The 12,557-nt window shown below is 42.1% G+C and overlaps 2 protein-coding genes across 2 annotated transcripts in view; both read left to right on the top strand.

Annotated features, from left to right (window-relative positions):
* LOC145436535 (dnaJ homolog subfamily C member 7-like) overlaps positions 1-12,557 on the top strand; it is a 71,876-nt gene that overhangs the window by 39,560 nt on the left and 19,759 nt on the right. The window lies entirely within an intron of this gene.
* On the top strand, positions 1,097-7,021 carry LOC145436765 (pyrimidodiazepine synthase-like). The gene is made up of 4 exons (XM_080314011.1): positions 1,097-1,281; positions 1,338-1,509; positions 5,752-5,925; positions 6,750-7,021. The coding sequence occupies exons 1-4, from the start codon at positions 1,199-1,201 to the stop codon at positions 6,930-6,932; spliced, it is 612 nt and encodes a 203-aa protein (XP_080170137.1). The 5' UTR covers positions 1,097-1,198; the 3' UTR covers positions 6,933-7,021.

The raw sequence follows: 12,557 nt of genomic DNA, 5'->3' as shown, positions 1-12,557 counted from the left end.
CGTCAATCTCGAGTGCAGGCTAGTATTCAATGCATAATGGTTCCACGCACTTATCATCTATTCAGCTATTTTCAGCAAGATGCGAATGCATATTGCTACGTCACCACGTGGACAGGCCGTGTTCGCAGGCACGTAGTCGGTTCAAAGTCCGTTCTAGAGAACTTTGATCGATTCGTCTACTGACGCAACCACTCGCTGATAAGAGACCGCGTGTAAACACAGCTGTTTGGGCGGACAAATCATATCAACGCAACTAAAAGGAGAGATGAAACGAGAGAAGACGTGATTACGTAATTGTGATATGACAAGCGGGAAGCCGGTTTTTAGAGTTTGAAAATAGAGAGGCGCGATTTACAGCTGACCTTATTATAAGAATTCGTGAAACTGGCTGACAGTCTCATTTGTGCGTCGTGCACGCCTGGTGGGATGAGGATCAATCGTTTAGAAGATAGATCAAGCAGTCTATGCAAAGATGAGATACTTACGTACGGAGATGCTACATTTCTGTTATTTGCAAGAATAGTTTTGTAGCAAATGGGAAAAGGTGTTACAATTTCAGAATGCGAGAATATCCTAGATTCACATTGTACTCAGAAGAAAGTGTTATATCATACGATGCGCTGTGAGCGATATTTTGTGACTATGAATTGCATCGTGTTGTAATGCCCTACTGGAAGTTTGGACTCTGAGACGTTTTTGTTACGCAACTTCTTCGATACTATATATCATATAGGGTTATGTTGACCTAACCTGGACTCGCCTGCAGTAATGCCTTGTTAATACTGGTCGCACGATGTGTACATGGAATGATACTTTTTTGCTTTTGATCTTGCACAGCGCAATTCACGCTGATTTGCTGTAAATATTCATTATAGCCGACTTTTTTTCTGTGAAAATCATATTTTAATGGCCCTGATCTTTTAACACTGTTGTTGATGCACAGTCCGGTTAGTAAATTTTAGAAGAGATAACTAGGTCCGCATTGCCATGCGACGTGATTTTCAGTAATAAAACAAGGAACGAGTCACTGTGATTGACCCATAAACATTAACCTAGTCACTCGAGTTGCCTGTACACTGAATACCTTCCTCGATATTCGTACATTATTTGACGATGAAAGTTTAGATTTTTCATAAATTTTGACATACCGAATATGTCACGAACCTGGTTTTTTACCCGGCAGGTCTAATTTGTAGCAATGTCAGCTCTAACATTGTATGGCAGTGTTCACGACCCGATTTCGCAAAGCATGATGTTGCTGCTGCAAGCGAAGAACATACCGTGAGTCCGTCCCTCTGTCTGTCTGTAGTACTCGCGACTAACTGCAAGCGTTACAGACACGAGCTGGTCGAAGTTCGAACGAACAAAGAAGCGGTTCGGCTGCAAAACGGGAAGGTTCGCGCGAAGACTTTTCTCGAAGCGATTCGCTTTCTGGAGTCAGACGCATCCTTGGCCGCAGTACACAAAAGAGAAAATACTGAAAAGATCTTAACGGATTTCGCTGACAACGTGAGAAAAATGATTGGCGTCCACATTGGAACATTTCTTTTTATATTTCATTGATTCGCATTTCCAGATGAGACTCTCCCAATTACAGAACTTCGATATACAATTGAATAATATATTCATCATATTGAAATAACCTTCTAAATTTCTGGCCTGTGATAGTCAATTGTTGACTATTGCCCAAGACGAGTGTCAGTCGAAAGTATTCTTATTTATTTCATTATGAACATTCTATTTAATTTTATACTCCATTCATTACCATGTCTATAAAATTTCTGTAAAATCGAGTTATTGTTGACTTAGCCTTGGAAGCGCGCCTTAATCGGGCTTCACAGGCGATTCCGACAAATCGGTCGTTGTGAATGCGACGCCATTAGTCGAGAAGGGAGGGCGTGTCGTCCAATCGGATACCGAATATCGGTGGGCGAGTCTAATTTGGTTGTATGAATCTTTCCGTTGTCATCCGGTGGAACTAGTTGGTGGAGATTCTTGTACTGATTCGTGGAAATCTTGATAGGCCCATTAGAACCGACATTGAAACCACGCAACGATTATTTACGACACACCTCCTCGGCAAGTCTCGTGGAATCCGATTTTGTAGAATATGATGAATACGTTAAAGCAGGGGTGTGAAATCAGTTTTGGTCGCGGGCCTGATTCAAACATTTAAATCTCTTGCTCGACTGCTCAATTGATTCCAAGATTTCCCATTTTCAAGCCAAATATTAGGCGCTGTATTCTAGCAACACTTTTACTCTCAAAAACAAATATGATTGGGCGATTGAATAAAGTTGGAAACCACTAAAACAGTGGATCTAATCCGAGGGTCATATATATCAGTTTGCATATTTATACGCTCCCATTGTCGTAGTCGTGATTTGCCCTGCGTATGCGTGGTGGGTGAGATAAGGTATTTTAGAGTCAGGACTCGTTGAGTTTGGTTCATTATTATAAATTCACCACTCTAGTTTGCAAGAATATGATTGTTAGTCATGAGATAAATGCAATATTGATCCGCAACAGTGAACTGAAAAACTTTTCACAGCTGATATTAAAATGCACCTCTGATGGGTAGAATACACCAAAATCATAGTAAGACTGGAGACTTTTTGAGTCGGAATTTATAGCAGTGCGACCTCAGACATTTACATTATCCCAACGTAGGCGAAAATACCAAAGGGGCGAATAGGGAGCGAATTGTTAGAACGATTACCAGTGAACCCGTCCCTCGGTGAACCCGTCCCGTGAACCCGTCCCTCGGTGAACCCGTCCCTCGGTGAACCCGTCCCACGGTGAACCCGTCCCACGGTGAACCCGGCCCTCGATGAACTCGGCCATCGGTGAATTCCGCCCTCGGGAAATTTTGTATTTACCGGCAACCCTAATATCCCACCTCCGGCAACCCTAATATCCTAGCCGAACCCTAATGTCCCCCTACCGGCAACCCTAATATCCCACCTCCGGCAACCCTAATATCCTAACCCTAAACCTAATATCCCACCTCCGGCAACCCTAATATCCTACCCCAACCCTAATATCCCCCCTCCCCAACCCTAATATCCCACCTCCGGCAACCCTAATATCCTAACCCTAACCCTAACCCTAATATCCCACCTCCACCAACCCTAATATCCCCCCTACCCCAACCCTAGTATCCTACCCGAACCCAATGTCCCACTCCCCGAACCCTAATGTCTCCCCCCCCCCACCCTACCCAACCCTAACACCCCACCTCAACCTAAAGTTGCAATAACGAGCAGACCACGCGTGGTTGATATGTGAGCAATAACAATCGTTGGGATATATTTTTCATCTGAACAAGTCACACACATTATACAATGCGATAAGACTCAATGCGATGTCATGAAGAGATACGAGGATGTCGAACGTCGCACGACCGCCCCTCGCCAAGTCAATTCAACAATGAGCCGACCACGCAATCGTGATCACGTGATCTGAGCACTCCGTGACTGCGTGATCTACGCATGCCCTGACCTCCTTACAAGATCGACAAATCAGTTGATAATGACATTATTAGTTTAATAATTCATAATAATACTTGTGAATACACTTAATTTCAAAATTTCCCGAGGGCGGAATTCACCGATGGCCGAGTTCATCGAGGGCCGGGTTCACCGAGGGACGGGTTCACCGAGGGACGGGTTCACGGGACGGGCTCACCGAGGGACGGGTTCACTGGCAACCGTTAGAACATCCAGTGAGATATATTTAATTACCACGGCCAACAAATGCATGTGACGATAGCTTATTCTGAATATGACGCGAAAGCTGACTATAAAGAAGAGGTCAATTCGACTGAAGTGGCGAGATAGCGTAGCCTAGTGGTAATACAAGGCAACAAGCCAATGGGTTTTGGGTTCGAATCCGACCGACGTCGACTCCAGAGTTCCTATACCTAAGTGTTGGAGGTTTATCAGGCTCCTCCTCGCCATCTCATCCGTGTAAGCGATGTCTTGTAAAAAGCCTAGAAGTGGGCCGTGCTACGAGTAAAAATGAAAAGAATTGACCTGATGTAAATTACTATTGACCATGGTAGTCGACAAACACCATGAATACAACAACAAAAAACTTAACGGAAAGTATAGACGCGAAAACCAGTTTCATGTGTACCTACTTTGAAAATGACTTTTTTTTAGTCAATTCACGAGCGATCAGAGTTAGATGAATAAATTTCCCGTTTAACGTCCTTTTCTTCGTATCCGTAAATGAAAGGGCCGAAAATTTGTGTCGAGCTTGACAATGGGGCGATGAGTCTAAGAAGGTTTAGAACAGTGGTTCTCAACCTTTTTTGACACGCGCCCCCCTTGGAGATGGTCAAAAAACTCGCGCCCCCTGACCCCCCTTGCATTTTTCGTCATGTCAAAAAGAGCACATCATCTAATACAGAGGTGGGCAACGTGTTTGATAATCATGACCGCATTTCGATTGCTTATGTAGCGTAAGGCCACATTCCAGGGCATAGCCGCAATGAACGATCTGGACGCAAAATTCCTACGGTAAACTGTCCACATCCATTTCCGGTGAACTCCGGACTATTCTACTTTTCACAATGGCCTATTGTACTCACCGAAATCGCGAGTGGCAATGTTATGAATAGTTGCCGGGAGGTTCATATTGTCGCGCGGAGCGCGAAAATTTTTCAGGGCCGCAAACGAATTGCTATTTCTTGCCAATTCCCATTCTGGTTCAGATTAAGAAGGGCGCTACTGCATTAAAATAGAAAAATGAAGTCTTGTTGAATTGCGCGGAGGGCGAAGAAAATTTCAAGATTAATTAAAATCTCTCGAAAATGCGGGAGTGAATTCGTAATTGCAATTGGCATGTGTACGGCCGCCAACACATACTAATTGAATTAGGCGTCGACGGCCGCTCAAATTCCCTTCTACGGCTGCAGGCTGCCCACCCCTGATCTAATAGCATACATAAGGTATATGTTACGCAAATTTTGAATCTGCAATCCAGTTGTTGAGTCTTTTACATTGCTGACAAATTTCTTCAAATTTGTTTGAAAATAACAAAAAACATTGAACAAGACATCCAATTAATTTCAATGTAGGTCACCCTGAGACTAATCCTGATGCTGCTAGTGAGTACAGAGAGCAAGGCGTCGTTCTGTCCTGCCAGGCTAAATTTGATCAGTTTTCGAAATGAATTAATTGTGTTGATTTATAGCCTAATTGAGGGCGAAACCGGGTAACCTATGTTGCATCTAAGTCTGTCTTAGGCAGTGCAGTTCGTAAGCTACTAACAAGAGCTGCCCAGCGCGACAAGCTTTAGGCTACTGTCAAAGCTATGAAGCCATGAATGACTTACACGTGGGAATTGCTCTCTATATCTCCAAAGAATTTCAAAAATTTGCTCAAATGAAGTTGAAATCAGACTATACTCAGTTGAGCGCTGTTGCTAGAGTTTGTATTTTGCAAGCTTTCTTGAATATGGAATAAATTTCACCTTCATTAATCGTCTTCTCATAATGGATGTGAAACACATGTTCAGACACGTACAATTTATACTGACTTTGTCAATTTTTCGCGCCCCCCCTATACTGACTTCGTCAATTTTTCGCGCCCCCCCTGAGAGCCTCCCGCGCCCCCCAAGGGGGGCGCGCCCCCCAGGTTGAGAACCCCTGGTTTAGAACGACCAATTTAGGCGCTGTCCAAATTTGGCATTGGAGGAATCAGCCATGACATCATTACGTGATCATAGTGAACCTTTCTCATTTAGATCGAGCCTCTGTTTTATCGTTCGGTGTTGACGGGGAATCCTCGAGAAGGGTTGGACCTCTTCTTTGAGTCTATCTCCTATTTGGAAAACATTCTCGACGGGTCCGTTGGGCCGTTTTTCGGCGGGAAAGCACCAGACGTTCTCGACTACGGATTGTATCCATGGATCGAAAAGGTTCGAAACGTTGTAGCGGTCTTTTCTTATGGTCTTGACAGGTGGTCGAATGATAATAGTTTCGAACACTGGACTTGGTCGAGGTTTCGCATACTTTACATAAATGATGAAGCTAATAATGACGCTACGACTATGTGCATTGTGCAATCGGGCGCGTAGTCGGCGGGGGATTTTGGGGGGTCGAAATCCATCCCTTTTCTAATTTGAAATCCCTCCCTTTGAAATGCCCAGGTCCCATTTTATCTTCGATATTCCGTTATTATTCAGTAATTCGTATTATCATTATTGCGTGCTGCCAATTGGCGAGAAGCGTGATGTCAATTAGCGAGAATCGGCTGCTTCAACGGCACGCGTTCTTCCGCTGAGATTGTTTTCTTTGTACGCGAATTGATTACGAGAAGCTTGTATATTCGTAATTTTCGCATGCGAGCCTACTTAACCTTAATCAATTGATGATATATTGGTAAATTTGACAAAAATCCAAACCCCTCGCCTTTCTTTCAAACCCCCTTCTTTTTTTCGGCTGGCCACGCTCCCAGGCGCAATCTCGGAAAATATATTAGTGCGGTTCCGATGACGACTTCAACCACATAAGTGATGAAAACTTATCCCAAAAAGACTTTCCTCTTTTCGAATTCCACAATGTAAAAAGTATCCAGATTTACTAGGAAAATGTGAAATAGATGTGGACGTAGTCTACCTATATAGCCGCTCGGGTACTGCATGCATGTTAGCATAACTTACTCGAGTACTTCTATAAAGTAGGCCTACAGTCCTTCGTTACCAACCATTTCTGGGTGACTTACCTGTCAAAACATTCGCAGGTGGGGCCGTGGCTCCCAAAGACAGAACGCCGCGAATGCGTCAAGCTGCAGACTTGGGTGAGAAAGATGAGCCGGCTGCCTCTAGTCGTGAAACTGATGCCAGACACAGACAAAGAGACATTGGACATTTACAAGAGACTCGTACCGGACGACACGCTTTTAAAGTTCACGCCAAAAAGCTAGCGTTTGCCCTACTGCGTGTTACTTCCTTTGAGTTGATATTGCATTTTAGATAATGTTGTTTTATTGCGCAAAATACGTCTATAAGAGAATATGTCTTGATTTTGGGGGAGAAACTACGGATGAATGATTTAATTATGCATATGTCATTGATATATATCGGCATCTAGCGGTCATACATTTTGACGGCAGGCTGTACCAGCAAAAACCCGATTCGATTTTGCGCCATTGAAAGAAACATCGCTATTGGTCATTTGAGGTAAAACAAGCCATATCATGATAGCAGCGATTTATATTTCTATAATAAGCGACTGCTATTAGACTGGGAATACAATTATATTTCTTGTAGCTGACGCTTCTGCTTACGGGTGTCCTAACGCAGCCTTTGTAGTCTATTTCATGAGCAAGGATGACGATGGCTGCAAATATGTTCGAATACATGCTTTGAAGCATTCGATATCGGCTGAATATATCGCGGTTGTTGGTGAAGGTGCCAATAATCGGTTTCGAGGGTATCGAGTCATAATCTGATATCTGTCTGTCGGGATATGTCTAATCAGGTGTCTATCATTTCTAACAAGTTATGTCACGTACTTTTGATCTTCGCCTGGTTACGATGGTACGGTATATTTGGCTCGATTAGAGACTTGGCTGTATCCACTTACACCGGTGGTTCTTAGCCTTGCCTCCAGCGTCCACCAACGGACGCTGGCGATTTTGAAGGGGGCAGAAACGCTCATGGGGCGATATGGGGGGCGATGAAGAAAAATGGCTTCGCAATGGATGATGTGGTAGTAGGACATATCCTTAATGAGTATTCAGAGCAAATCAACATTCCACAAAACATGTCAAATCCATAAATTTTTGGTCGCGCTACGCGGCGATGTTTGCTACAAATGTTTTCATAAATGTAGTGGGTTGATATAATTCATGTAAAACAAATTGTGCGTAATTTTAGTTCTCCAATTTCTCGTTAATACACTGCCGTCACGCTTGCTAGGGTTATTTTCAACAAAATGTTTCGAATTGGGTATTATATCTCGCTGCGCACAGCGCGTGAAAATCGAAGGAGGCACTGTATATCACTTTTAAGTGTGAGAGTCCCTTGTACGTAAAATGAGTTTTGAAGGTTTTTGCATGAAAGTAATAACTAAGTATACTTGTATTTGAAAGCTACAAAATTAAATCGCCATAATATTTCTTCATCGTATCATAAAGGATGATACTATCTAATATCTATAGTGTTGCGGTTCACAACCTCACATGAACGTTATATAATATCAGTTGCTTTGTTTGGAATACATTCATGTTGACATTAATAACTGCTGGGTTCAGTACTAAATTCAATGTGAGCAGAAATATGCATCCCCTTCTCAGTTGACTTACTTATTGTTACACAAAGCACCAAGACAAAATCCGATACCATTAATTTCCCCGTATTGCCAATCGCAGATGTGACTTCGGGATGGTTCAAACTACAGGGTATGAGACCGTGCCCGATTGTTGTTCTAACAACCTTGATTTGACCCTGAATATTTGCCAGTGAAGAAATCCAAATTTGGAATCGTGTGCTTACTTTAGTTAATTACGTTTATGTGTTTCATTATCTTTTGACTATATAGCGGAAAAAAAGTAATGAAATAACAACATGTAACGAATTAATTGTACCAACGGGCACGCCCGAAAATGTTCAATTAATAATTACATGGCCTCCATTTTCCAATACAACATCTCACTCAGCGCTACTGAGAAATCTGATTACGTGGACTGAGAGGATAAAAATTTTCTAGCGACATATATGCAATTACCACCTATTCATTCATGCATTATAGAAAATTTTGGCGCCTAGGGCGACCAGGTCACACAAACTTTGCTGACCATCGAAATCACGCGACGGGGTTCTTCAGGCAGAACTCTAAGAACAAGGTTCCCTCGAAGCTGCGCACGTGCGCAAATGTGCAGTGCTGACACGGTCTATGCGCACAGAAAATTTAAGTTGCGCACAAAAAATCGGAAGTGATGACCTTTTTTTAGACGTTACGCACTGTTTTTAAGTGTCTACGCAGTGAGTTGGTGAGTGTGCGGAGACTCGTCAAAAATTAGAGGGAACATTGCCTAAGAAATTTGATATATCACGCTATGGGTGCGCAAGACAATCATTTTTAGGGTACTGAAGAAGTGCTGTTACGCCCCCCTCTTACCCATTTTTTTATTGCAATCCTTACAATATGAGGATATGAGGTGGGGGGCGCTGGAGCACGATAATTTTTGAAAGGAGCCGCTGGAGGAAAAAAGGTTAAGAACCATTGGCTTAGACTGTTCGAGTAGCTTGCTACCTCGTTTCAAACCACTACCTTAGTTTCTATGCATCCTATGATCCGAGCCTACCCCTGAGACACGGTCAAAGTAATTCAAGCAATTACTGAAATAGGATCACAAATTTATAAATAGAAAGTCCACGTCAACTTCAAGGTAGCGGTTACAAATCGGTCTGAATCCATCCATCCATCTGAACGATGCACCAAACAATACAATAACCAAATCCATTATATCCCTAATCTTGACTAATTGAATCAGTGACAAAAATCATCACCAGCACCAAGCCTCAAACTGATTAACAAATCACGAGGTTACGGATAACCGCTAGAGTCACTATTGAGCTCTAAATCTCACCAACACTCAACATTTCTCGTGTTACAAGTTACTCCTACTATTATTCTGTATTGCGAGATAGTAGGCCTATTCAACTTAAGAAAGCTTTGCAACAAATTTATATTTAGCGACACGGGAGTCGAGTGAACGAGAAAAGCTCTAAACTCAGGGTTGTAACCAAGTCACGAGTCAATCTCACTTCTGTAGTTTTGACTCGAGTCAATCAACCAATCAACAGATTATATTTTGATCTGCCCAAGACACGCGCACAATGTCCAATGCGATATACAATACACGCAATGCGATGTAATGAACAGATAGGGGATGACGAACGACCAACCACTTGGGTTCTCTTGAATTGGCATCCACCTCGACCTAGTGCCCGATGTCACCGTCTTCTTCAATATTATTCTTTCTTCATCGGTCCTTTTTAAGGGGACTAGCAACCCAAAAACCTAAATTTCGTATGGCTACCCCAATCACCATGAAATTTTCCCAGTCGCTAGATGTCGCTATGCTACATGCAATAAAGCAATGAATTTGTTTCTACTCTGCATGTTGTGGCATACAGACATGGGGTAATCGCGATTAGTAATCGTAATCGATTACGACGATTACAGCATTTTCAAGTAATCGTAATCGTAATCGATTACATTCGAAAAAAATCCGAAGTAATCGTAATCGTAATCGACTACTTCCCATATCTAATCGATTTCTCTGTGAAAGAACGATTACTTTTTATTTTGGCAAGAACTATATGACATAAACTGAACATTCGTGAACAAGGAAGAGATATTATACCAGGCTCGTGACAGCACAAACGTCTGATTTTCAAACACCACAGCTCATTATTACGTCAGAAACAGCCTATTAGCTTTGTGCGTCATTGTGTAAGAAGTATCCACACTAAATAGATATTCGATATACGTACGTCGTACATTAGTGTCATTGTAAGAACACCCGCCGTGCTGTATATCAGGTTATCAACACGTTTCACACGCCACTACTTCGGAGCAGTATAATTTATCTCCGCTCTGCCTAGTTTCAAATAGTAACTTATGGCTGATGGTTATGCTTAATTGCTTATGCTTAGTTAAACGCAATTTGACCGTAGCTGCTTGGCGAGCAGTAGGCCTATCTAGTACGTACGGACACCGGACAAAGATTTGATATTTTTTACTCGTCAAATAAAACATTGGGGTTTCCACAACGAAGCAGTAAAATCAACAGCTGATGATATATATATATCATAAACAAGCCGTTTTGCCGTTTCTCGTAACTGCACCTTGTAGTATTAAGTTGATTAAGTTGAAGGCAGAATTTTATGTTCGCTTCTTGTTATTCTCATATGACTCTACTTGAAACGGGCGCCAATCGTTATTTCACAATTATTTACTCAACATTGGGATCTACCGCCATGGCCATGTGCTTATACATCATGTTAGCGTGTAGCTGGACTCGGGACCAAAACAGCAATTCGTCCCCCAGTACAAACGTTGGTCTTTGGCCCCATAGGGTGGCAATCTCAAGTTGATAAGTAAATAATATTAGTAATTGCATTATATTACTCTTAGTTTTTAATCCTCTCTCAGCTCCCGATGGTCAGATCTACCTGTAGAGTTTGTTTATTTGTTTGAGGTAATCATGGTGTTTGTCGACTAACGGTCCTATACACCAGGCCGATTTTCTACATTTTTGATTCCGTATCTGCCAACTTGTAGCACGGCCCACTTCTAGGTTTTTTGTAAGACACCGCTTATGCGGATGAGGCGGCGAGTAGGAGCCTAGATAAACCTCCAACACTTTGGTAGGAACCATTGGTGTTGCAGCCATGGATTATACCACTGCGCTATCTCGCCACACAATTACCTAGCAGTAGAACTGGGGGCACGTAATTCATAATTCATATTATCTTGTTATATTTATTTTAGTGTATGTTGTTAATTCGTGACCTCCGATTTGTTATATAATCAAAAGATATTGTATTGACTCAAACGTAGCAGACTAAAAGAAAAACTTTCGTGAGACGCACAAACAAATTGTCATGTCTTATCATGACTGCATGTCTAGCAACTCAAGTTGTAAATTACTAGGGTCCGTGACCACATTAACTACAATGGGACTTGAAAACAATTTCATCATGGGCAAAAAAGCATTCATTCCGTCAATGCGGCCGTTGAACTTAACAATCAACTCAATTGGTTTGATGGTCAGATGGCCTTGTAAAACGTGTTGTAACACCACTTGCTCTTAATTAAGTCCGATGTTAAGCAAACTTAAATCTGAGTGCCCATCCAAACGCATTTGAGTGTGAGCATACTTTCTGACGTGAGTTGAGTAACGAAATCGTTGCTGAGTAGAGAATCGTTACTCGACAGCAAAGGAATTGGTGTCCACCCTTAATTATAAACTCAAGTTTCCAAGCCAAGCCAGTGTAATTTTTAATATCAATTTTTTTGTGTGTTATAGATTGATTTTTTATTATTTTTGTTGGATTTTCCAACGTCAATAGGAGCTGCGAGTTGGCTAGCTGGGAGCCCTGGTTAGGAATCACTGATCTAGAGAGGATTTCAAGTTACTTAGATCTCTCGAAAATACTCTATAACTATTTTGGTTTATGAAATACTTTTTGAGTCCCCTCTACGAGCTCGCTCTCCACCCTATTGGGAACTTTGGGGTGCGGCAGTTATGGCCCTGGCAAGAATGCAAATCGATGGGCGCGATAAATTGACCTCCATAAAAATGGGCAATAGTTACATTATGACGTAACAAGCAAATGACGCATCTTTTTTAAAGGGAGTTTGTTATCTCATTAGGCCTTTTCAGCGCAATCCATATATTGTCTTCCAGCACAGCTTATAAGATGTAAAATAAATGTAATCGTGAGTAATCGTGATTACTTTTCCAATGTAATCGTAATCGTAATCGACTACTTCCTGATTTTGCTGTAATCGTAATCGTAATCGTAATCGCGTC

This window comes from Botryllus schlosseri, chromosome 1, assembly GCF_051294905.1.
Source record: "Botryllus schlosseri isolate E-star chromosome 1, Bs_hap1, whole genome shotgun sequence".
Lineage (NCBI taxonomy): Eukaryota > Metazoa > Chordata > Ascidiacea > Stolidobranchia > Styelidae > Botryllus > Botryllus schlosseri.
The sequence above is the reverse complement of the archived record's forward strand: the minus strand, read 5'-3'. Positions and strand labels throughout refer to the sequence as shown.

Excerpts from the sequence above, each read along its gene's own strand:
- LOC145436765 (XM_080314011.1), top strand. The coding sequence starts at position 1,199 with ATGTCAGCTCTAACATTGTATGGCAGTGTTCACGACCCGATTTCGCAA. Across the intron at positions 1,282-1,337 it reads CTGCAAGCGAAGAACATACC|ACACGAGCTGGTCGAAGTTC; the intron begins GTGAGTCCGTCC and ends CAAGCGTTACAG. Across the intron at positions 5,926-6,749 it reads TGTATCCATGGATCGAAAAG|GTGGGGCCGTGGCTCCCAAA; the intron begins GTTCGAAACGTT and ends AAACATTCGCAG.